Source organism: Microchirus variegatus (genome assembly GCF_963457635.1).
Source record: "Microchirus variegatus genome assembly, chromosome: 2".
Taxonomy (NCBI): domain Eukaryota; kingdom Metazoa; phylum Chordata; class Actinopteri; order Pleuronectiformes; family Soleidae; genus Microchirus; species Microchirus variegatus.
In genome coordinates this window covers 34,109,944-34,132,546 of record NC_139803.1, presented here as the reverse complement: position 1 = coordinate 34,132,546, position 22,603 = coordinate 34,109,944, and the positions used below count along the sequence as shown (strand labels likewise).

The window sequence follows — 22,603 nt, the reverse complement described above, 5'->3', positions numbered from 1 at the left end:
TACATGTTAGTCCATCTATACCTGAGGGCCCTCATTCATCAGCCTCTAACCTCTTCCATAAATTAAACTGTTCAATCTTAACATCAGGCTAAAACAGTCACTCTTCACATTTCAAATCATCTCTAAATCCACACCAAGCAGCCACAATGTGGTTATAGTTGATTTTAAACAATAATTAACACAATATAAAACTTGTTTTATGACTTGACGTAAAAAGCCAGTTACCTGTTTTGTTGTGCAAATTTAACAAATGCGCACTGTTGTCAACTGTGCCTCTGCTATTTAACTAAACATCACGGTGCACTGACTTCAAACAAGCACATAACAGTTTTTATTGCAGCATGGTTAAAACAGTTTTTTTTTGAAAATCTACATGTCAAAAATAAACAATGTTACACAGTATATTACAATAGAGTCAGGATTACATGACGCAAATCTTCAACTTCAAGTGACACAAAACATTCATTGGTTGTGTCTAATGAAGAGTCACAACACACTATCTGCTAATTCTGAAATACTAAGACAAAAGAAAGGTCTACATTCAAACACTTAGATTGAATTTTTCACTATGATGTGGTTGAAGATAAGATGGTGTATAACACTCGGGTGCTGGGGAAACCAAAAAGGGCCGTAATTACCTCTTTCCACTGATAACAAAAGCTTTGGCCACAACAGGAATAATCGCATTGCTGCGGAGGCTACAAACTCACACACACCAAAAACACTTAAGATTAGTCCTTCAGTTTATTTTTTTTTTTAAACACACCTATTTCTCTGGAGTATGAGTGTCCTGGTCATCTTGGTCCTGTTTCTCTCCATCTGTGTCATCTTCATTTTGTGTCTGGTTTGATTCTGCTAGGTCCTGATTCTGTGATGGCCTCAGGAGATATTCCAGCTCCTCTGCACTGATGGCCACCTTCTCCGGTATCAACCACCGTTTAAAATGTTCCAGGGCACTGAGAAGGGAGTTGCACAAATGTCAAGGGTGTTGACATGTCAAAAGAAGACCTGAGAATATGAAACGCTCCTGCACCAGGATAGTACATAGTATCTTACCTGTCATCCATGTCTCCTCCTTGAAAAAGCTCAGAGGTCTGGGCATCGTGCAGGAATCGATCCCAGCATTCTTTTTTAGCCTGAGACAATGAGCGCAACATGTCCCTGGATGTGACATCACTGGTCTGGCCTTTTAACTTCTTCAGACGGTTCTCTGCAGCAAAACATGCAACAGCAGAAGAAGTCACATGAAGAAAGATTCATACTATAAATTGGTTCACTGAAAACAACCTCCAATGCCAAACTGAAGGTACTATGCTATAACAAAAAGGTACACTTATTTATCTTGGACACATTATTTTGCAGGGTTTGAGCTTTGTGTATGTGCATTTTACCTCTGATTTTCTACTTATTTACTCCTAATTTATTGAGGTTTTTTGTTTCTTTATGTGAAGCACTTTGAGTACCTTGTAGATGTTAAGTACTATATAAAACGTTGATTGTATATTGTGCATTTGAATAATCTAAATAAGCTCTTCCTTTAAAAAAAAACCCCAAAACACTAGGTCTCTGAACAAAGAAGCAGGACATTACCTAAACTGGCTATGTAGACCTCAGAGTCCTCCATGGGCTCCCACGTATTGGCACTGGAAGAATTTGTGTCTGTTCCGTTATTCTGACCACTGACCACCACTTGTTCTGTTGGCTGGAACGAGTCTCTGAACTCAGTGTTGTTCTCCGCAGCATCATCGGGGAGACTCGAGCAGATCTCGGTCCAGAGCTCGCCGCTGGAGCGGGCATCCTGTCTCTCAAAGTCGTCGGTCATTCTACTGCAGTCATACATGTCAAACATCAGTTTCCAAAACCAGCTTTTATTGACCTGGTTTCGTGTGTGGCCTGACTATTTCAGCAAAACCTTCAAATATACAGACTAAAGACCTAAATGTCAAGTGTTCACAGTCAAAAAAACAACCTGAAAATATCTTCATTAAGCTGCATCAACATAATTTAGCTTAGGCGACTAACATACCGGCATGTGATTAATATCTTCGTTTAAAACAGTCCGTCATCACAGTGAATTACATATACATCTCAATAGCATGAAAGAACAGATAAACAGCCCTGTTACCATCATCTTACCTCAGCGAAAATCCACGTTTAAATATTTTTATGGCCACTTTTCAGTGAATTTGAAGATTAGCCCGCTAGCTAACTGCGTCCATCATTCACATACACAAACAGCGACAGTCCAGTTCCTTATTTTGGGTGCATGTGATTGGACAAAGTCAAGCTGCTCTGTGATTGGTTCTGACGGGCTCTTGTGAGAAAGTCGGCATGTGATTGGTCAGGTGCTGTGTAGGACAACAGGAAGCAAGTCAAACGACGCGAGAAAGTCTGTGCGCAGCTATTTGAGGTGTTACGGTACCAGTGATTTAATATCAGTTTATTTGTCCTTTTTGTCCGCCGCAAGCACCCGTACCGTAACGCCTGGAATAAATGAGCAATCTTTTTTGCGTAGGTTAGCTTGACAGTTTCCACTCATGTAGGCTGTCACTCTGTGGACCGCAGTGAAGTTTATCTCAGAGTGAAGGAAGTAAGGAGTGCTGCCGAAGGTAAACAATCTCCCTGACTTCTTCTTCTTGTTCATAAGTACTGTCGAACGTTAGCTCTTCATTTCTGCTGTAAACTGCACGAGCTCACAGGCTAACTAGTCCAGAATGTGCTCGACTCTGAATACGCAGAACTGTCAGACACGTATTGTGTCGCACTACAGAGGAACGTGTAGTAAACGTTGCAGTTCGTGACCCAGATCTTGACTCTGCAGGGAGACCCGGGTTATGAGGAGATGCTAGTAGCGTTACGTCTGGTCGTAGTGGCAGTACCGATGGGTGTGCTGCTGTCCCGGACCATGGCATGGATGTCCAGTGGCAAAACACATCCAGAGCTCGTCAGCAGACTGAGGGGTAAGTGACTGAAATCATCACAATCATAATCGGGTATAATGATTTAAAGCTGCAAAGTAACGTTAGAGAACGTTGTCTAAAGGTTGTAGAAGGTAACGTTCTGCAAACCAAAAGATTGTTAGCTGGGAGTGTATAACATTTTGACATAAACAAACGTCTTTGCATTCGAACCAATATCACACCATGACAGCCCATGGTTTAGAGGTCAGGAGATGGTTAAATCCCAAAATGGGCTAATGGCTGGGGTGCCCCTGAGCAAGGCACCGCAACCCCCACTTCCTGCACTCAGATAGTAGTGGTGCTGTCCTCTGCTGGTCTCTGTGTGTTTGCTACTGGTGTGTAAAAAGGGTGGGTTAAATGCGGAGGTCACATTCACTATCACTAATTAACGTGTGTGCAAAAATAAGTCATTTTAAATAAATAAACAGTTTCGTTTTTTGCGGCTCTGTTTGTTTGATTGTTTATGTTTCCACACTTCCACTTGCACTTGCCACTATGACCAGCAGAGGGCGCCAGAGGCTTGTTGCATGAATGGGGTGAAGTCTGCCGTCTCTGATTGACTTGTTTATTAATAGATTGATTTTGCATGATAAATACATTTGTATTATAAACTATTTATTGTTGCATGATCAACAGAGACACTTTTATTTTGAAATCGTGTGAAATATCCTCATTGTCTTTTGCTCAAAAGGTTGGACTTGAGACCCCTGGTGTAAGGCAGTGTTTCTCAATCCTGGTCCTGGGGCCCCACTGCCCTGCATACTGTAGATGTCTCCCTGCTCCAACACACCTGATTCAAATGGCTCATCAGCAAGTTCTGCAGAACCCATTTATTTGAATCAGGTGTGTTGGAACTCTGGAACATACAATTGTTCCAGAGTTGGCTTATAGCTAATTTACATCTGCAGTCCTTGGGCAAGCAAACAACAATTAGGACAGAATAAGAACATGACACAATATATAAGAATACATAAAAGAAACCTAATCAACAGGAAGACCTATCATATAATAAACCTTGTAAATACAATTGGACCTATTTTATCTGTAGCTCTGTTCAGTGTCATTTCCTTTTCTGTTCTCACTCAGATCATGGTGTAATCCGCAACGACAGAGTGTTTGATGCCATGCTGGCCACAAACAGAGCGCTCTACTCTCGAGACTATCCTTATACAGACTCTCCACAGTCCATAGGTATTCATTTCAGTCACTTCATAAACACAAAAACGTGCATGCTTACAAGTATGCGAATGGATGTCTACATTAATACATGATGCTGTAAAGTAATAGCCCTTTAATGAGCACAGATGCACACTATGACTGTGTTATGATGGTTCTAATCACAGGCTACAGGGCGACAATCAGTGCACCACACATGGTGAGTCATAAAATCTGAGATGAAATTTGAGATATTATATGGTTAGTGAGGCTATATCACTCACTAAGTACGTCCATAAATCATTAAATGTTTCCTTATGGGCCTCGTTTGACAGCACGCTCATGCTTTAGAGCTGTTAAGTGAAAAACTAACAGAAGGAGCATCGGCTCTAGATGTGGGTTCAGGGAGTGGATACCTCACTGCCTGCTTTGCAAGAATGGTAAGTTCTATATAAAAGTTGAATTTCCTCACGTCATTTTTACACGAAACATTGCAACCCCTTCATTTTCCCTGTTGCGTGTAGACGGGACCCAGCGGTAGAGTGGTCGGCATTGACCACATCGACGAACTTGTTCAAATGTCAATTAAAAACGTGAGAGCAGATGACCCCGATCTGCTCACCTCTGGACGCATCAGACTTGTAGGTGAGTCTGGCAATGTCAAGGCAATACTGTCCAAAATGTTGCGTCTTTAAACTGCACAGCGACACAGCACTAAAAATACTATTCTTTTATTTGTCCTCAGTGGGAGACGGAAGGCTTGGCTTCCCAGAAGGAGCGCCGTATGATGCAATTCATGTTGGTGCAGCTGCAGCTACCGTCCCCAAGGCTGTGAGGACACATATGGATCTTAAAAGATAGAAAAGAATAGAAGAGATTAAGACTAGGGCTGATTTTCTGACACCTAATTTGTGAAAGTGATTTAAAATATAAAAGTGTGGATTATATACATTTAAATGATACAGAATTTCAAGCTTTGATATTTGATAATTGAATTGTTATATATTGCAATATAAATATATATATATATATATATGATTAGTTGAGACAAATCACGCACCCACCTTGGGGTAGAAGTACACTGTTTTCTGAAGTGAAATTAAAACGTACCGACAGCTCATGTCGTGTTAATATTTAGTTTTGTGTCTCTGTTGCAGCTCCTGGAGCAGCTGAAGCCAGGTGGACGCCTGGTTCTCCCAGTGGGCCCTGATGGTGGAAGTCAAGTATTAGAGCAATATGAACGGCAGAGTGATGGGACCTTCATGAAGAAAGCTTTGATGGGAGTTATTTACGTCCCCCTGACTGACAAGAGGCGTCAGTGGCCCGGGTATTACACAAAAACACCTCTGACCTTTCTTTTTAAAAGCATGTACTCCTATCACACACTTCTGTAACATCCACCCTCATCTAATACCTTGTTCATGATGGCATCCATGCTATCCTTCCTTCTCTCCTCAGAGGTGAGCTCTGACTGCAGTGTGGTTCCCCCTGCAGGAGATGGCGTTGGTGCTGCTTCTCTGAGGCCCCATAGTCTCCTGTGGTTTCACAGCTGAGCTTCAGAATGAACAGCCACCACCTGTCCTGCTGCGCTGTCACTTGGCAATGTGCTGGAAGTCCGAGGTATATCACGATCACGTTTGCCTGCTCTGATTGTCTTCCATGAATGCTAAAAGAGTTAGTGACCACCACTGGACTAATGACCTTTCTACCAGAATACATGAAGTCCCTTACCTGTACAGAATGATGAGTATACAATAATGTGAAGGACAAAAACAACAGGTTGCTGATGAAATGAATCTTAATATTGTTCATGGTCAGTAAAGATGACAAAATTGTAACTGCAGCTTAAGAAGTTGGTAAATTGTGTGTAATCTTATGGGTAAATGTTTTAGATAAACCCAAATACAAGCTGAGAGATTTTAATACGACTCCACAAAAAGTACTAAGTTATATTTATTTTGTGGTTTAAAAACTGCTTCTTATACTGTATGAATGTTTTGTTGACATTGGCACTATGGTAACAGAGGAGACACGGTGCTTAATATTGATCAATTGAGGGACTTTTGGTTTTTAAAACTGCATAAACATTACAATTGTGTAAAGGGTTATAATTCTTAATAATAAAAAAACTTAATTGATATTGTATCACTCATCCTTTATTGAATGTGTGTGTGTGAAACTGAGGGTCATGAGAAGATGCATTACAGTGACGGAATGAATAATATCACAACTGTTCAGTGTTTGTCCAAGTGCACTGAAGAATAATCATGACTGAACTCATGGATGGACAATAAGAAATGGGATAGCTCAGTGGTATAGTCCACAGACCTTGGTATGGAATGCCAGGGTTCAGACCACGATCAGCTAACACCCAGTGGGTTATTCTTTAGTAATCCATAAAGTTCTTTGGCACATTTTGATTTCATTATAAAAGCACATAAATATGTGTCTTTAGAGAAAGATTTGGCAAAATAAGCAACACATGAATTATTAGGTCCGATTCCGTCTTCTCTATTATTACACCAAAAGTAATATTATCATTTATAGTAGTAACAGTCTGGTATTTTCCATTCTATAACATGTTTCCAGTGAAGTAGGAGAGCATGAAACAGGTTCCAAAAAATACATTATTTTAACTCAAAGCCAAATCTTAATTTTATAAATTCGCTGTAAGGGTAAATATCATTCATTATTTTGAAGTGGATTTATTTTGGACCGGACGTTGTTGTGGCCGAAGCCAAGGGCTCTTATTTTGAAGGCCAGCGTAAAAAGGGTAGTTAGGTGTGTTGGGGCAAAACGTTGGTCCACTTTGTCTAAAAATAAACTGGCGATTTTTTGTTGTTCTACACGTCTCCGGATATCATTTATGTCTAGCTGCACAGTGTAGTTATTTCAAAAACCACTAGGTTAGAATAATTAATGACCAAATCTGCCCAGGCATGTAACTGGACTACTCGTTGACGTCATCAACGCGCGTCTGTGACGAGAAGGACCTGTGACTGCAAAACAGTCCAAGCAATGCATGTGAGTTTTGGAGGTTTGAAAAAGTGTAGTTTTCTGTTGGTGACTCGGAGTAAAGTTGTTTGTAAAGTACAGCGCGGTGTTTTATCTCATAACGTTCATGCGTTTGTAAATCTTCAGAAGAGCAGTTCGACCATGGAGCAGGCAGCTACGGCACCACACACACCCACGAACAACACCGTGGAGGAGGAGGCGAACACCCCGGCGTCCACGCAGGGAGTCGTCGCTAACGAGGCAACAGATACCGGCAAACGTAAAAGCGAGGATTCGGGCGAAGCTGCGTCAAGTGGCCGAGGTAAGAGACGGAGGGGAGCGGGGGGAAAGAAGCTCCGTCCGGGCGAGAGATACGTCCCTCCTCCGCAGAAACGAAACCCCATTGTCGGCTTCAGCCAGGAACATTTCAACGAAACGTCCTACTATTTCGAGGGTGGTCTCCGCAAAGTCCGTCCATATTACTTCGACTTCAAAACTTACTGTAAGGGTCGGTGGCTTGGGAAGAGTCTGCTGGACGTGTTCGAGAGCGAGTTCAGAGCCGAGTCTGTGGAGTATTATCAGCAGGCTGCCAAAGAGGGTCGCATTCGGCTCAACGACACGCCTGTGGAGGACCTGTCAGTGGTGCTCAGGGTAAGAGACAACACCACACATCTGGCATTTCACATTAAAGCACATTTTATAGCATCTTATATAGCCATGCTATGTTCAAAGTCACATTAAACTATATTGTGTAACTTTTAAACATAAAAAAATGACAGTTATTTTCAAATCACAGTCAGATGTGTTGTTGTTGTGCATTGTTGTCTGTGTTTCTAAGTATGCAAAGAGGTTGGAATATGACTGAAAAACAGAGACATAGGCTGACAAACACAAAACATTTGTGTCTTAGACAATGACGCGATACTGAAAAACAAATAGTTTTGAATTCTGGCTTGTGTATGATTGTAAATATATGCAAATTAAAAGGTTCACTTGCTGACATTGAGGCCAGTACGTTCTAATCTGTCCCTGCCCTCCACAGAATAACGACCTCTTGAGAAACACTGTGCACCGCCACGAGCCGCCTGTGGTCGGCAGACCCGTGGAGATTCTGGTTGATGATGGTGAAGTGATCGTGGTCGACAAGCCTGCCTCCATCCCAGTCCACCCCTGTGGTCGTTTTCGTCACAACACCGTCATTTTTATCCTGGGGAAAGAACAAGGCATTTCTGAACTTCATACTGTCCACAGACTGGACAGACTCACCTCTGGAGTGCTGCTGTTTGCCAGGACATTGGAGAAGTCAAAGAAACTGGACCAGTTGGTGAGAGACAGACAGGTACGTTCCATCTAATACTCACATTTTTAATTATCGAAATACTCTTGTGGATTTTCTGAATTTTTTAAAATATTATCTTTTTTCTTAGCTTGAAAAAGAGTACGTGTGCCGAGTGGAGGGGGAGTTTCCGGAGGATGAAGTGATCTGTGAGGAACCCATCCTGGTCGTTTCTTTTAAAATCGGCCTCTGTCGGGTTGACCCAAAGGGAAAGGACTGCCGGACAGTCTTCCAGAGACTTAGCTTCAATGGAAAGACGAGCGTTGTCCGCTGTTTACCCCTTACTGGCCGCACACACCAGATCAGAGTCCACCTCCAGTACCTGGGCTTCCCCATCCTCAATGACCCCATCTATGGATCCTCAGCATGGGGTCCTCACAGGGGCAAGGGGGGACTGATGGGGAAGAGTGACGAGGAGCTGCTCCAGGCTCTCCTGGAGGAACATCAATCTCAGGAAAGTCACCACCTGTTGGATATTCCAGATGATGGGATTGGACCGAAGGCGGAGAAAAAGAGGTCATCTGTGGAAATGGACAAATCGGACTGCATGTCTGAACCTGACAAGAGCAGTCAAAGTCATCCAACACAAGTGTTGACAGATTGTATCTCAAACAGTACGACAGTAAATGAGGCGATTGAGGTCTGCAAAGACCCGAGCGATAACAGCACCTCTATCAAGGAGCCTGAGAGCCATCTACCGATCGAATCGAATGGAAATGAAAAAAACACGACTGATTCTGCTGATTCTAGCGATCACCTGTGTAGTGAATGTAAGCTGGTACGACCAGATCCCAATGATAAGGAGCTCATCATGTATCTCCACGCTTTACGCTACAAAGGACCTGACTTTGAATATTCCACAAGACGGCCCGACTGGGTCAGAGAAGACTGGGTTGAAGATGATTAAAGCCCTGCTGATGACTGAAAAAGTGACTCGAAAATCCTTTTCCCTTGTGATGGCTTCTGATTTTTATTAAACTTTTATTTTTTAATTATGCCTCTAAGCCATCGATGCTTGAAACTCAAAAATATTTTGTTGAATTATTTTTCTCATTTTGCCGTTTTAACGTCAAGCATATAGTTTTAATTTAATTTCGAGATTTGAAGCCTGTTATGTGTGGTACTCAAACAAATCCATTAAAAGCCACTGTGCAGGAAAAATAAACGTTTTGTCAACTTTGTGAAACATGAACATAAATGGCTGTAAATTGACGGTCAGTTGTGACAACCCTCTTAGCTTTGATGAATTTAATTTGTTTTTCTCGAAGGCAGATTGTTCTGCCATAGTGATTTTCAAAGTAAAGGACCAATGAAGAATTACCAGCTGTCAAAAGCAAACACCTTTATGAAACAGCACTTCATCTTTTCTTGTTTAACCTTTTGTTTTCCATAAATGCACCTTTTGCACAAATCACATACACTGCACGAGTTGTCTAAATACTGTTATACTAACGGATATTTGAAACTTATGTAATGTGTTTGCTATGGGACAGGGCGAGGACAAAGACATAAGAGTTTCTCGGAGCAGTACAGCACTATTGAAGCAATGGTTGTATGTAATGGTACAACTACTGCACTGGAAATCTCCCCCCTGCCTCTTCACAAAGGTTACTTAGGCATGTGTTGACATCTGCAGGTTCGAGTATGCCTCTTACTCTGCCAACAGTGTTTAATGACAATACAGCCAATTTAGAATTGGTACATAATGAAGTAAATACTACATTTTTGGCACTGACATTGAAACAAACAGCATGTAAATCTTTCATTTGACCGTTAAAACATTAAATGCAACCAAGCTATGGCATTTTGTACACCACAGTAACAAAAGATGTTTTATACACATTATTGTCACAAAATTGGAAAAACGACTAACTGTAAGTGAGTGACAGTTGTGATAATTCTTGCAGTGTGTACACAGAATGAAACTTTTCTCACATGTATCTTTGATATTGATAATTGCTTGCATGTATGGCTCATTTTAGGTTCATTGTTGCGTGAAGAAAGGCCAGCAGCAGATGCACAAAACTGGACTGCGTGTGCGTACAAAACGAGTTCCAGGCACAAGTTATTCTGCAGCGGCAGATGCAGAATTTTAATTGTTATTTAAACCCAACGTCGCTTCTTCACCAGTGACGCTGGTGTAAAATTGTGACTGAATAGACAGCTTTGTCTCGTTTGATTTTCTTTAAAATGCAGGGTTGAACGCTTCATGCTTTGACTTGAACCTTTCTGCTCATGCTTTGACCTCCTCTGTAACAGACGCAACGTTAGCAGCAACATTAGACAAAAATGTTACATTTGCAGTTGGCTTATATTTCCCTTGAGTGTCGATACAAAATTTCAACTGTATGCTCCTTTTGTGGTTGCTATATGCTACGATATTTTCCATTTAACGCACAGTGTTTGCTCAACATGTATCCTCTCGCTTTCCATCTCTCTTGATCCAAACGTCTGGCAGGTCTGGCTTGCTGTTGGGTAAAATGACGACCTCCTCGCTCTGACTGGTGCGCCCTTTATTCGACGTCTCGTAAACAGTTTCTTTCAGCGAGAGGCGAAGTGTGTCTCTCTTCCCGTTAAGGTATCCTGGTTGTAACTGAACATCTCCTTCTTCTTCTTCTTGTAGCATGGTTGAAGGTCCTGGCTCAATGTCGCTGAGGCATGTTTCACAGGAGTCCTCCAGACCATCGTAGGAGCTCTGGGACTGCAAGGAGAGGCATCCCTTCCTGGAGTGGTGGTGAAGACACTCCTCAAAGGTTTGTTCCTCATGACAGAGAGATGGCTGGTCAGTCGTCTCCAATGTGTTGCTGATTATCGTGTCCTGTATGCTGGAAGATGAGGAGAATGATGTATTGGCCCAGTCTGTCACCCCAGACTGAGCTCTGCATGTCTTACACAGCAGCTTGTCCTCTTGTCCCTGTCCTGCAGGCCGTAGGGTGTTTTCTCTGTAAGGAGACGAGGTCTGAAGGGCTGGTGGTGACATCTCGTCATTCTCGCCATCCATGCTGTTTCCACCAGTATCTTTCCCGCAATATTCAATCTCATCAGAGAGTACAGACGGCCGGTTGGACAGTTTACTCGTGCAGGTGCTGTTCTCGAAGCTGTCGCTGAGGCGATAAGCCAGTGGCTGCAGCTCATACTGCTCCGGTCCCCTGTCGCCTCCTCTCCCTCTGGTTTGTTTCAGTCTTTGCTGACGTTGGTGGTCAGGATAGAGGTAGCCATCTGGCTCCTTGTCGTAACTCCTCCTCACTCTAGATCTGCCAAATGCCCCGTTCGCTGCCGGGGAGGAGCCAGGCTCTGCTGCCGAGCACGAAGACAGCACGCCGTCTGTCTCCTCTGAGAAACACGGCAGCGCAATCATGCCGCAGTTTTTTTGGGGCCCGAAAAAGCAACACAGGGACTGGAAAAAGAAGGTTGAAAAACCGCAGGCTACACATTTCACCAGAAACAGGAAAATCCCCAGTTTTCTGAATAGCAATGCTGTTGCAGGCAACATGATGATCCCCATGGAGAAAAATGCTCCAGAAATTATTGCTACTGGACGTCCCATCCGTTTAGTGGAGTGTGCTACTTTTCCAATTTTGTCCGAATGAGGAGCCAAGCTGTATGATATGCAGTAGTCGGCAACAAAGTCGACAGACAGTCCCGCAGCAGATGATATAAACAGAGCCTCCATGCCGCTCAGCTGCCACTCAAGAAGAACCAGGAGGCCGACTGTGACAAACACGCTGCCTCCTACAGCGACAGTGCCATAAATACTCAGAGGGATATTCCAGGTAGTCAGAAGAAGCAAAGCAAACGTGACAGCGACCGAGAAGCCAGCGACTACCAGAGTCTCTGAGCTTAAACTTTGTTGTAGATCGAAAAGAGACAGCTGACTGATGAACCACACGTTCTCCAGCCCTTGTGGTGCTCCAGATTTTTCAGAGTTAAACCACGTCAGGATTTCTTTGTACAAAACACTGGTTCTGCTATAGTTGAAGCTGTAGAGGTATGTGGTTTTGAACGCCAGCACGAGGGCAGCGATCCTGCCATCTGGCTGGAAATACAGGCCTCCACTGTGGGCCAGATGGCCCTCGGCATACTTCTCTGCCAGCATCATACTGAGGCAGTTCTCAAAAACACTGGGAGGGTAGGGGAAAGGGATGTCATTACAGCAGAAGTGAAGGGCGTCATCCCTCTCTGAGCACCGTCTGACGGACACCCAGTGTATCAGCTGCTTGACAAGGCAGACGTCGTCTGTCATAATATTTCTGTCTTCAGTCGATGGAGGGGAATAAAAGCTCTGGTTCTGGACTCTTCCGCACAGGTCCCTTAACCAGATCTGAGCGTCTGGTCGGCTCATGTTGAAGTGTGGGTCAAGCACCAAAGAGCCATTGCTTTTCGGGTTAAAGTGATCCCCGTTATCTGTCGCTTCGATCCCCCACACAAGTGTTAATGTCACCGCTTTGTCCTCGCCATTTATCTGCCTCTCAAACTTAAACATGTGGCGATATTCGGCGTCGTATCGCTCAAACGGGTGACTCGAGCGGAAGAGCTGGCCGACCTTGCTTTCTAAGGTGGGAAGCTTCATGCCTGGGTCAATGCACGACATGTATGTCCCCCCGGCGGCGAGCACTGCGAACCAGCACACCCAGATGTACCGGAACTTCACCACTCCACAAGGCGCGATTTTCAGAAACAGCAAATTTGACGTGTCGGTCAGCCCTCGTCTCAATTCTCTCAACTTCTGGCCGAACGTGAAGAGGCATCTTTTGCGTGAGCTCGTTTCCCAGAAGCCGCCTGCGTTTTTGGAGCAGCACGGCCTCCATCCTTGCACCGCTATGGACGCAGAGGACGTCTCCGTGTAGTGCTCGCGCAGGACAAACGAGCAAGGCAGCCACACGAGTGCGAGGAGGGAGCTGATCAGAGAGGCACTTCCGAGATAAACAGAGAAACATCTGATTGCCGTGATGCTGCTGAGATAGCCGGAGAAAAACGCTGCGCTGGACGTCAGCCCGGATGTTAAAATCAAATAGCCCACTTCCTGCACCGCTCTGTGCACTCTCTTCTCCAGGGAGGCCGGAGGCTTTTGGGATAACTGCAAAATCCACAAATCGGCAAAGATGAAAACCTGATGGGAGCAGTTTCCCATAAGAATGAGTGCTGCAGTGAGGTTGATGAGTGGGAAGAAATTAAGGCGAAATACGACTTTGTAGAAGAAATAAGAGGTCAGGAGGGAACCTGTGATTGCTATCAAAGATAGCGCCACGATGAAAAGAGAGTGAAGATATATAGCCATCGTAAAAAGAAGACAAACAACAGCTAAGACGGGATATATTGAATCTCTCGCGAGGTAACGCTTGAACAGCGACTCCTTGATTCCAAAGTCCATGCCAGTAATCGTTGTGTTATTGTAGGTCAGCTCCCTGCCTTCAAAGCTGTTCATGTATATCTCCATCATGTGCTCGCCTTTGCTCACAGGTAAGAAGAGGAGGCTGTACTTAAGCGTAGGGATTTGGTATTCGACAGTCTGCGGGCCGAGGAAGTCTTTGTCGACGAGGAAGTGCAGGATCTGGAACACCACGCGGGATTGTTTGCAGCAGGACGGCACGGAAGAGCAAGCGCCGTGTTGAGGTCTGTTGACGCAGTCTTCTGTCAGATATCCCTCGTGATAGTGCAAAGCACACTTCCGTAGGAGGTTCAGAGACTCGGAAACCTGGTATGAAAAGAGGAAAATAACACAAAATTCAGACACTGTTATGACATAATGAAACAGATTAAACCTGCGTTGTTTTTGTTATTTTTCATGTTGTCAGTATTGCCCAAGAAAAGATCCAAATCAATGTCATAATTGAGTTCAGTGACTAACACAATGTACCATTAGAACACTAGAGAGAAATGGGCCTCTATAAACCTAAGTACATATTCCATTAAAAACCAGACGTGATTCATTTAGTGTTATATTGGTTGAAAAAAGTGCTTTTCCTTCAAAAATAAGGTCATTTCTACGCGACCCCAAACTTTTGAACGGTAGTGTATGTGGTCATTTGTCTGAGTGAGACTGTACCTGGTGGGAGGTAAGGCTGAGGCAGCAGGACGCATTAGCAAGAACAGCCAAGTAATTCCCCAAAGACCAGCTCGGACAGCAGCTGCTTCTGGACATTCCCTCAGCCTCCGCCCTCACGTGCTGCTGACACAGGTCCTGGAATTGAGCCTGGGAGCGAATCTGAGTCAGATGAGAAGAAGCATGCCCAGTTTTGAATTTTAAATGGTTTTAAAGTGTTTTTTATGACAGATAATCAGGGGGCAGATGAAAGTAGGGGTTTTACAAAAGAGGAGAACTAAAGGGATGGAGAAAAGGTGAGATGAAGAGCTAGCAAACCCTGGATTGCTCCATCTCACACATGGCGTGGATGGCCTTCAGGCTCCAGAGGCTGGCTGAGTTTTCTGAGCGGAACACGAGCTGGGCCAAATGTTCGCCTGCGTGGAGACAGACAGATGGATTCAACATACAGTGACGATTGGACCCAGCAGTGACTCATCAGCTCACGGGGATGGTAAAACTGTTGTCATGAGTAAACGTGTTTTTGGGGAGGAACAAATCCATAAAGGCAAAACTTTACTGTGTGTTATATCCTGAGTACAAACCATGCGTCATATAATGAAAACATCAAGGTTCAGAGTTGCTAATAAATCCGTTCGGGGAGCTGCCTGTGGTTTATGAGGCGAACAGAAGTCAACTTTGATCTATATTTCAAAGTAAGAGAATCTGTGATAATCCGCCTCAGGAGAAATGCTCTGCAAACTATTCTCTTTGAAGCCACAATAAAAGCTCTTATTCACTTCTTATTGTGATCTCACTGTTAAATATGCACCCCACCAGAGTTGTTATTGTTTTTGTCGTTCTGATTCCTTTCTAACAAGCTTTATTATTCTGTTTCCACACAGTATTTTTGTATAATAGGCACTCATCGTATTTCCATTTCATTCACCGCACATGTAATGGTGTTATTGTGTTCTTAAATTTGTAACAAATCTACAATTCAGTTGTGTTTTCTTTGTTTCAGTTTGGCACACACCTTTGGAGGATTAATTTCTGTGACAACTGATCATTAGAGACGCACCTGGATCGTCGCACAGGAAGGTGTCGGGGGACGAGTCTCTGGCCAGCATCCTCTTGATGCGACGAGGGGAAGGGCCTTGCTCGCCACCACCGCTGTCTCCGCTGACGACAGCCCCGAAACTGCAACACAGGTAAAACACTTAATCCACCAAACAGTCAAAATAAAGAAAGCCTTTCCACTACCTGGTCCCGCTTCGCCTCGGCCCGACTCTACGCCGTTGTTTTCCATTTTAACATAGCACCTCCTCAACGTGGGCGGAGTCAACCCTGCACGGCTGCATGAAACTGCCGTCACTAGTGACCTTTAAAGCAGTTATTTTCGATGTACTGAATCGTTAGAATCACTTCAGTTAATTTCGTTAGTTAGCGAAAACTAATTCTGAGACTAAAACTAGCAGTGAAAAAATAATTTAGTCAACTGAAATCAAAATAAAAACAATTTTTTTTTAAGGAAAACGAAATAAAAACTACAAAGAACAAAGCAAAACAAACTAAAACCAAACTGAATTGTAGATAAATTCAGCTTCGTCTAAGTTTTTCCAAAACTTGATCATTCAAAGTTTTTCTTCTGATTTACCTGCAGGTGTTAAAGGTTAAATAATGACATTAAAGGATTTGATAATCCATGTTTATACCTGAAAAACTAAGCTCAATGTTGCCAATTAACGCACATTTTCAGGATTGTTAAGTCTTTTTTAACTCATCTACAGTTCGGCTGTACTACAGTTGTTCACATTGATTCTTGTGTCAGACGTCACCTCTTTTGGAACCTTGCCACAAAAAAAAAAGTACCACTACTGTCACTAATGGAAAAGCCAAATTGCCGTGCCGTGTCGAGGCGAGTCGTGCCAGGACCATGTTATTGGAAAAGCAGCATTATATGCGTTTGTAATAGTGAGTCTAAACTAAACCACTGCTGACCTTTTACTGAGCTGCTGTGGTAAAAGAGACAGAGCTTTCCCCAGGCCTGTGTTCTCCTGCAGCTTAGACAAGCTGGACTGACGAACTCCGATGTATGTTCCCCGAGGCTCGAAACCCTGAGTGCAGAGAGTACGGACACACACACTTAAGAAAATAATACACCATCAAAGCTAAAGAAATGCTCTGCAGTTAATCAGCATCACAAGGAGCCTTTGATATTGTGTGAACTTGGTTCACAGTGGGGAAGTTTAGTATTCCACCCTGATTATATTCCATTCGTATGTAAATCTGCCTTACAAAAGGTGACTCATTGTCGCACAAACTCATTATCTGCGGGGAAAAACATGTCTAATTTCAGCGGTGAGAAGGTGAGAACATGTATTTAATTAAGATGACGGCGTGCAGCGATCTAATTTGGTGAGGTTCATTGAATCAGAGATGAGACCGAAGTAAACGGATGAGTTCATGAGTCACTCGGGCTCGGGAAACAGTAATTAACGCTCAGCCTTAGGTGGCGAGGGAGGATTCAGCCCCTAGATGTGGCAGAGGGAAGATGGTAACGATAGGACTTTCACATAATACTGTGTGATATTTTTTTTCCCCTGTGTTATTCACCAGCAGTGGGTCAGAGAAGTCGGGCAGTGGACCAATCAACAGTCCTGCCATGGAGCATCCCAGCAGCAGCACAGCACAACCCACCAACACGGCTAACGGGTAATCCACTATCATCTGGGAGTAACTGCCGAATAGAGAAAAAAACACAGATTAGCTGTGATATGCACTACCGTTCAAAAGTTTGGGGTCACTGAGAAATGTCCTTGTTTTCTAAGGAAAAGCACTTTTTTTTAAAAGAATATAATGATATCAGAAATACACTCAATACATTGTTAATGTGGTAAACGACTATTCTAGCTGCAAATGTCTGGTTTTTAATGGACTATGTACATAGGTGTATAGAGGACCATTTCTCTCCAGTGTTCTAATGGTACATTGTGTTTACTAATCGTGTTAGAAGGCTGTTAGATTATTAGAAAACCCTTGTGCAATGATGTTAGCACAGCTGAAAACTGTGAAAAGGCAAAATTATTATTTTGAATAAAAATCATTATTTCTTATCTTGTCAATATCTTGACTAGATTTTCTATTCATTTTGCAACTCTTTTGATGAATAAAAGTGTGACCTTTAATGGAAAACACCAAGAAATTGTATAGGTGACCCCAAACTTTTGAACGGTAGTGAATTTGGGGTTTAAAGTGAAAAACAGTCAGCACTTACTTTCTAAGGATGCAGTTAAATCCTCCATCCCTGTAAATGCAGCAGCCAAAGTTAACGAATCATTAATCTTTATTGATCTTTATATGAATATTTCCTCCTGTCTGCGATACTTTGAAACCCACCTCACTGTCACCACATGTCGCTGCGCCGCTTTCTGCGTCCCGCCTTCGTGTGACCCGTGCAGCCAGTGGCACCTCACGGCGCCGTGGCACGACGTCTGGCGAGCGGCGCTGCAGCCGTGTCCCATTTTCACCACCACGCCGCCGCCTCCTTCCACGCAGGGATTGAGCGGCCTGTGATGGCTGCAGTGGGGGCAGCTTTGGTGCTGTGGAGAGTCGTAGGCACCGAGGATGCGAGGACCCTGAAGCAGGAAAGAGAATAGGCAGAATATGGTGAGATAATTCTCCTGCTCGTTATACCTCCCCCAAAACTGTGAGTGCATTTCTACTTTTTCCTCAGACTGTCAGTGTTCAGCCGTACTTGATATAGCTGGCAGGAGGAAGACGGTCTGCCGAGGCTGCTGCAGCTGTCACACAGCTCCCCCCCAGACTGGATGACTGTCAGTGGAGCCTCGGCGGAACACAAGCTGTCAGGAGGACACAGAGAAACGGCTGGTATGTCACTGAGGGGGAGAACAGGAGAAAGAAGAGAGGGTTTATTTTTTTTAATAAGTCAACAAAAAAATAAGAAAAACACAATTGAACACAACTCAAATCAAGAATAAGGTCTCCATCTTCAAGCTTTCAGAACCACAGCTCCTATAGAACATGGGCATTCTTTTTCTTACTGCAATATTAATGCAAAATTACATTATTACATTATCTCTGTTTATAATGTAAATATCTAGTCCATAGTGTATATATTCTGGAAATTGTCTATTATGTACACTATACATTCTATTCTATTTAACTCTATTTAACTTTTTTTTATATAGTCTCAGTGTTAATATCGTTTTATATTGTACTTTTCTTGTTAACGCATGGTTATTATTTATTATCCTTATCTTTACTGTCTTGCTGCTGTAAATTTCCCCCCACTGCGGGACAAATAAAGGACTCTCTTATCTCATCTTATCTTATCTTATTAGGGAATAAATAAATAAAAACAAAAACCTCCGCAAAGGGACAAATGTTAACTGTGACTGTGCCAACATCTGCAGTGATGTTTTATGAAAATCCAGGTGTAATCGTCTCTCTCTCCCACTCTGCACCGTAGCCTCTGGACTGTATTCATGGTTCTTCTTCTTCTTCTCATGTTCAGTGGTGACCTGAGCCGACCGAACTAATGAGGTAAGGAATGGAGTTCTCATGCTCACTTTGGCTGAAATAGAAGCTGAAAAATATGTCCAATTATAAGAGAAGTGAAGGCGTGTAACGATTTCTTCAGTCTGTGTCTGTGTTCCTTTCTCATATTGTACGTAGTATCCTGGCTCATTAGATATTTGGGTTAATAAGCAGTTGAATGAGTGTATACCTAATAAAGTGAGCGTATTGTCCGTGAATGTGATTCTATGTTGCTGTGAAGTGATGCTCCAGTGAAGGTCAGAAGGTGTGTGTGCCGTCTACCGCATGCTTGTTTTTCCACAGTAGACGCAACGACACTTCCTGTCTCGTCGCCATAGGAACGGAGCAAGGAGTCAACAGAGCCTTAATGACCTCACACTGGTTTCATTTGAATCCAATCCAACTTTATTTGTTTAGCACTTTAATCAAACCGCAGTGGACCAAATCGATGTACATAGTAAATAAAACACGTCGTAAGTAAAGAGTTAAAAATGAAAAACGATAAATGAAATAACATAAAATAGATTCATAATAAGGCGACACAGATGTCGTGCAGGAGTTTTGTCACAATAAAGCTGGAACAGGGTCTAAATAATAAATAGCTCACCACGTCCTCAGCAAGCTCTTAGTCACAAGACGAGTGTCATTTATTTTAGCCTACTTAGAAGCAGGAGTGATATAAACAACCGTTCCAAAGCTTAATTCAGATTAAATAGTCGCTAACCAAGGCCTGGCAGCTTCCTCGCGGCGGCAGGAGGACGTTTACTCCGTTTAGTCCATTACTCCGTCTTTGGCCGAGTGATGTCAGAATCATCAATAATTCAGTCGACGAATACGAAAATAAATCGCGACTGGGTGTCGCTGAACTGTGGAAATCATGGTCTGATGTCCTCGTGATTTCAGGTTCACGTGGAAACAGTTAAGTGTGCGAGCTAAAACTAAACAAAAAGAGGTAACTTAGGGTCTTATAGAGAGCCAAATACAGCCAAATAAGGCTTTTATTGCTTGTTAGCAGTGTTTTAGACTATTGTTAGACTCATTCCATCATTAACTGGCAGCTAAGGGTATGCAATGTTAAAATAAGTATTTTTAGTAGCACTGTGTGACTGAATAGTCTTCATTGGATGTCAAATATTGTCAAGTTTAAGATGACATATTGGCCAAAATTGAATATACTCCCCCATGACTTTGTTCGTATAAGGCTATAATCACTTTAAGATGATTTAGTAATATACTCTTCAGACAAGAGCCTTGATTTACAGCTATGAAATCTTGCTTTGCAAACAAAATAGAACCATGTCCTTTCTGGTACGATTTAAAATGCATACAGTTCAACTAGTAGTACTTGTGCAGTTTAAGCTGAGTTTTATTGGTACTAGTGGTAAAGTACATGACTGTCAGCAGCTTCATGGAGCTTAAAAGACTCCAGGGTTAGGCTCACTAAATGTCTCTGTAGCTGAAAACTCAGCTTCCACTGTCCTCTCCTCCTGTCTGCCTCTGGTTTCCCTTCTTTCACCCTCTGTCTCGTCAACTTTAGGAGAACAGACTGTTCCTGTCCTTAAAAAACCCTCCCCAGATCTGGTTCTGCAGCCCGGTATATAATCAGAGGAAGCAGACAGAAGCACTCCTCATCCTCGCAGAGACACAAACGTGTCGTGTCGCTGATCTGAGGAGCAGCAGACCTAGGTCCTGTTTCATGTTTGAAGCCTCGTGACCATTTTCATGATTCATCCATTGCTTTTGTACTGTGTTTTTTTTTTCATACGCAGGCCTGCTGTGTGTGAGTGAGTGAGTGACAGCAGTGACCCAGAGAGGCGGCGTGACCAAAGGCAGGAGGCCCGGTGACACTGAGCAGAGAAAATCGCCGTTGTTGAGTCAACGGGGAAATAAAGTGTGAGTGTGAGAAAGATTATGCGCGCATTACTGCTGTCACTTGTGCTGCTGCTTACTGCAAAGCTGTAAATCTGTCAAAGGTAGGAATGAGGGCATAAAATCCCGTTTATGGGTTGATACATTCATCCAGGCGCTGCAACACTACCTCACTTAATGATGCACCGCTGGATAGTTTACCCAAAAATGATCGTTTTTGGGAGGTTGGTTATCAACAAAATGTCATGCATCATTTAGTTTGTGCTACAGACACAGGAATCAATGTGATGCTGGAAATAATGACAATACGTGAATGGTAAAATAACAACTAGGGTTGCAAAGATTCCCAAAATTTCCTATTATTCCTATTCCTGTTTTTCTCCCTCAAAATTCCCAAATTACAGTTCCCAATCCTGGACTGTGCGTGTGTGTGTTATTGGTAATGGTGTGGTAAAAAAAAAACAAATAAGGTTGCAAAAATTCCCAAAAATGGAAAGTTTCCAATTTGGAATTTTTCTAAAAATTCCAGAATTTACCAGAAACATGCCGCCCTTTTTGTAAGCTCATATACTATGTCCTTACTCCTATTGTCCACAGCAGAGACAGAGACACAGCTGGACCGAGTGTCGAATGTCCAAAAACAACTCAGGTTGCCAAAATTCCCACAAATGGAAAGTTTCCCATTTGGAATTTTTCCAAAAATCCCATCCAATCCCTTGGAAAGTTTCTGGAAATTTACCAGAAACATTCCCCCTTTTGCAGCCCTAATAAGAACAGCTCATATATGTCCTTACTCATAGTCCTGTTGTCCACAGCAGAGACGGAGACACACCTGGACTGGGTGTCAAATGTCAAAAAAACAACTAGGATTGGCAAAATTCCCAAAAATGGAAAGTTTTCAAAGGAATTTTTCCAAAACACCCAATCCATTGACATTTCTGGAAATCTGGAAATTTACAGACAGACACAGCTGGACTGTGTGTGCGTGTGTGTGTGTGTGTGTGTGTGTGTGTGTGTGTGTGTGTGTGTGTGTGTGTGTGTGTGTGTGAGAGTGTTCTCGTGCGTGCGTGCGTACTTACAATCAAACCACAACATAGTAAAAACACACATGTCGGTTGTTTTCACTCCAATTATCAAATTACAAAGTGCAAAATCAATGAAATAAAACGGTAAAACAAAGAGACACAAATCAAAAGATAAGGAGAAACCCACCTTTGAGAAGCCTCCTGAATCTCCCCCCTCTCATCTGAGGGAGAATCATCCATCACTATCGCGTCCGTGCTCTCTCCTCTCGCTGAGCAAGCATCCATCTTCCTCCTGCTTCGCTCTATAAAAGAGACGATCGAGAATTTCCCCTCCCGTGATTTGTTCAGTTTAAACGGAACAGTCTCACATCTCGGGTCCACGAGGATCAGAGGTGCGAGCTTGTTTTCTGACGCTGCTGCTGCTGCTTTACCCACACACACACATACACATACACACATACACACACACACACCTCAGATCCACCGGGGCTGTTTGGGTTAATCTGCCCCGAGCTGCGTTATGATTGGCGGAGCCGCGGTGATGCTGCGGACGCTGCGCGGTCGCTGTCCAACCGGCCGCGGTGCTGGAGATGCGAGCGCCGGAGACTGAGCATCAGTGTCTGCTGCTCACAGACACACACAACTTAGGCTACCATGTTTTATACGCGAAAACTAGACGCTC

At 43.2% G+C, this 22,603-nt stretch overlaps 4 protein-coding genes across 5 annotated transcripts; 2 read left to right on the top strand and 2 right to left on the bottom strand.

Moving 5' to 3' along the window:
• Nucleotides 1-480: 480 nt before the first annotated feature.
• ccdc32 (coiled-coil domain containing 32) lies at nt 481-2,227 on the bottom strand. The gene is made up of 4 exons (XM_083904872.1): nt 2,137-2,227; nt 1,591-1,826; nt 1,057-1,210; nt 481-956 (listed from the first exon to the last, which is right to left on the bottom strand). Exons 2-4 carry the CDS (start codon nt 1,820-1,822, stop codon nt 767-769), a joined length of 576 nt encoding a protein of 191 aa, XP_083760998.1. The 5' UTR covers nt 1,823-1,826; nt 2,137-2,227; the 3' UTR covers nt 481-766.
• Nucleotides 2,228-2,515: 288 nt separating this feature from the next.
• On the top strand, nt 2,516-6,223 carry pcmtl (l-isoaspartyl protein carboxyl methyltransferase, like). 2 transcript variants are annotated; one of them, XM_083885879.1, is made up of 9 exons: nt 2,516-2,609; nt 2,822-2,960; nt 4,047-4,151; nt 4,304-4,335; nt 4,451-4,555; nt 4,640-4,760; nt 4,861-4,946; nt 5,273-5,442; nt 5,610-6,223. In XM_083885879.1, exons 2-9 carry the CDS (start codon nt 2,843-2,845, stop codon nt 5,644-5,646), a joined length of 774 nt encoding a protein of 257 aa, XP_083742005.1. In that variant the 5' UTR covers nt 2,516-2,609; nt 2,822-2,842; the 3' UTR covers nt 5,647-6,223. The 2 variants fall into 2 exon arrangements, with proteins under 2 accessions (XP_083742005.1, XP_083742006.1); XM_083885880.1 differs by having other exon boundaries at nt 5,574-6,223.
• A 910-nt stretch (nt 6,224-7,133) lies between these two features.
• On the top strand, nt 7,134-9,514 carry rpusd2 (RNA pseudouridine synthase domain containing 2; the record flags this gene model as incomplete). Its single annotated transcript, XM_083906734.1, has 4 exons — nt 7,134-7,139; nt 7,257-7,760; nt 8,152-8,448; nt 8,537-9,514. The coding sequence occupies 4 exons, from the start codon at nt 7,134-7,136 to the stop codon at nt 9,350-9,352; spliced, it is 1,623 nt and encodes a 540-aa protein (XP_083762860.1). The 3' UTR covers nt 9,353-9,514.
• A 1,338-nt stretch (nt 9,515-10,852) lies between these two features.
• Nucleotides 10,853-22,206, bottom strand: disp2 (dispatched RND transporter family member 2; the record flags this gene model as incomplete). Its single annotated transcript, XM_083910647.1, has 10 exons — nt 10,853-14,140; nt 14,492-14,650; nt 14,807-14,904; nt 15,549-15,667; nt 16,469-16,584; nt 17,084-17,207; nt 17,745-17,774; nt 17,867-18,105; nt 18,225-18,366; nt 22,109-22,206. The coding sequence occupies 10 exons, from the start codon at nt 22,204-22,206 to the stop codon at nt 10,853-10,855; spliced, it is 4,413 nt and encodes a 1,470-aa protein (XP_083766773.1).
• Nucleotides 22,207-22,603: the final 397 nt, after the last annotated feature.

Bases quoted from the DNA above. Each gene is read 5' to 3' on its own strand.
- ccdc32 (XM_083904872.1), bottom strand. From the start codon at position 1,822: ATGACCGACGACTTTGAGAGACAGGATGCCCGCTCCAGCGGCGAGCTC. The intron at 1,211-1,590 runs GTAATGTCCTGC...GTTTTGCTGCAG, and splicing joins GGTCTACATAGCCAGTTTAG to AGAACCGTCTGAAGAAGTTA. The intron at 957-1,056 runs GTAAGATACTAT...CTCCCTTCTCAG, and splicing joins GGAGGAGACATGGATGACAG to TGCCCTGGAACATTTTAAAC.
- pcmtl (XM_083885879.1), top strand. From the start codon at position 2,843: ATGCTAGTAGCGTTACGTCTGGTCGTAGTGGCAGTACCGATGGGTGTG. The intron at 4,152-4,303 runs GTATTCATTTCA...TTCTAATCACAG, and splicing joins AGACTCTCCACAGTCCATAG to GCTACAGGGCGACAATCAGT. The intron at 4,336-4,450 runs GTGAGTCATAAA...CTCGTTTGACAG, and splicing joins CAATCAGTGCACCACACATG to CACGCTCATGCTTTAGAGCT.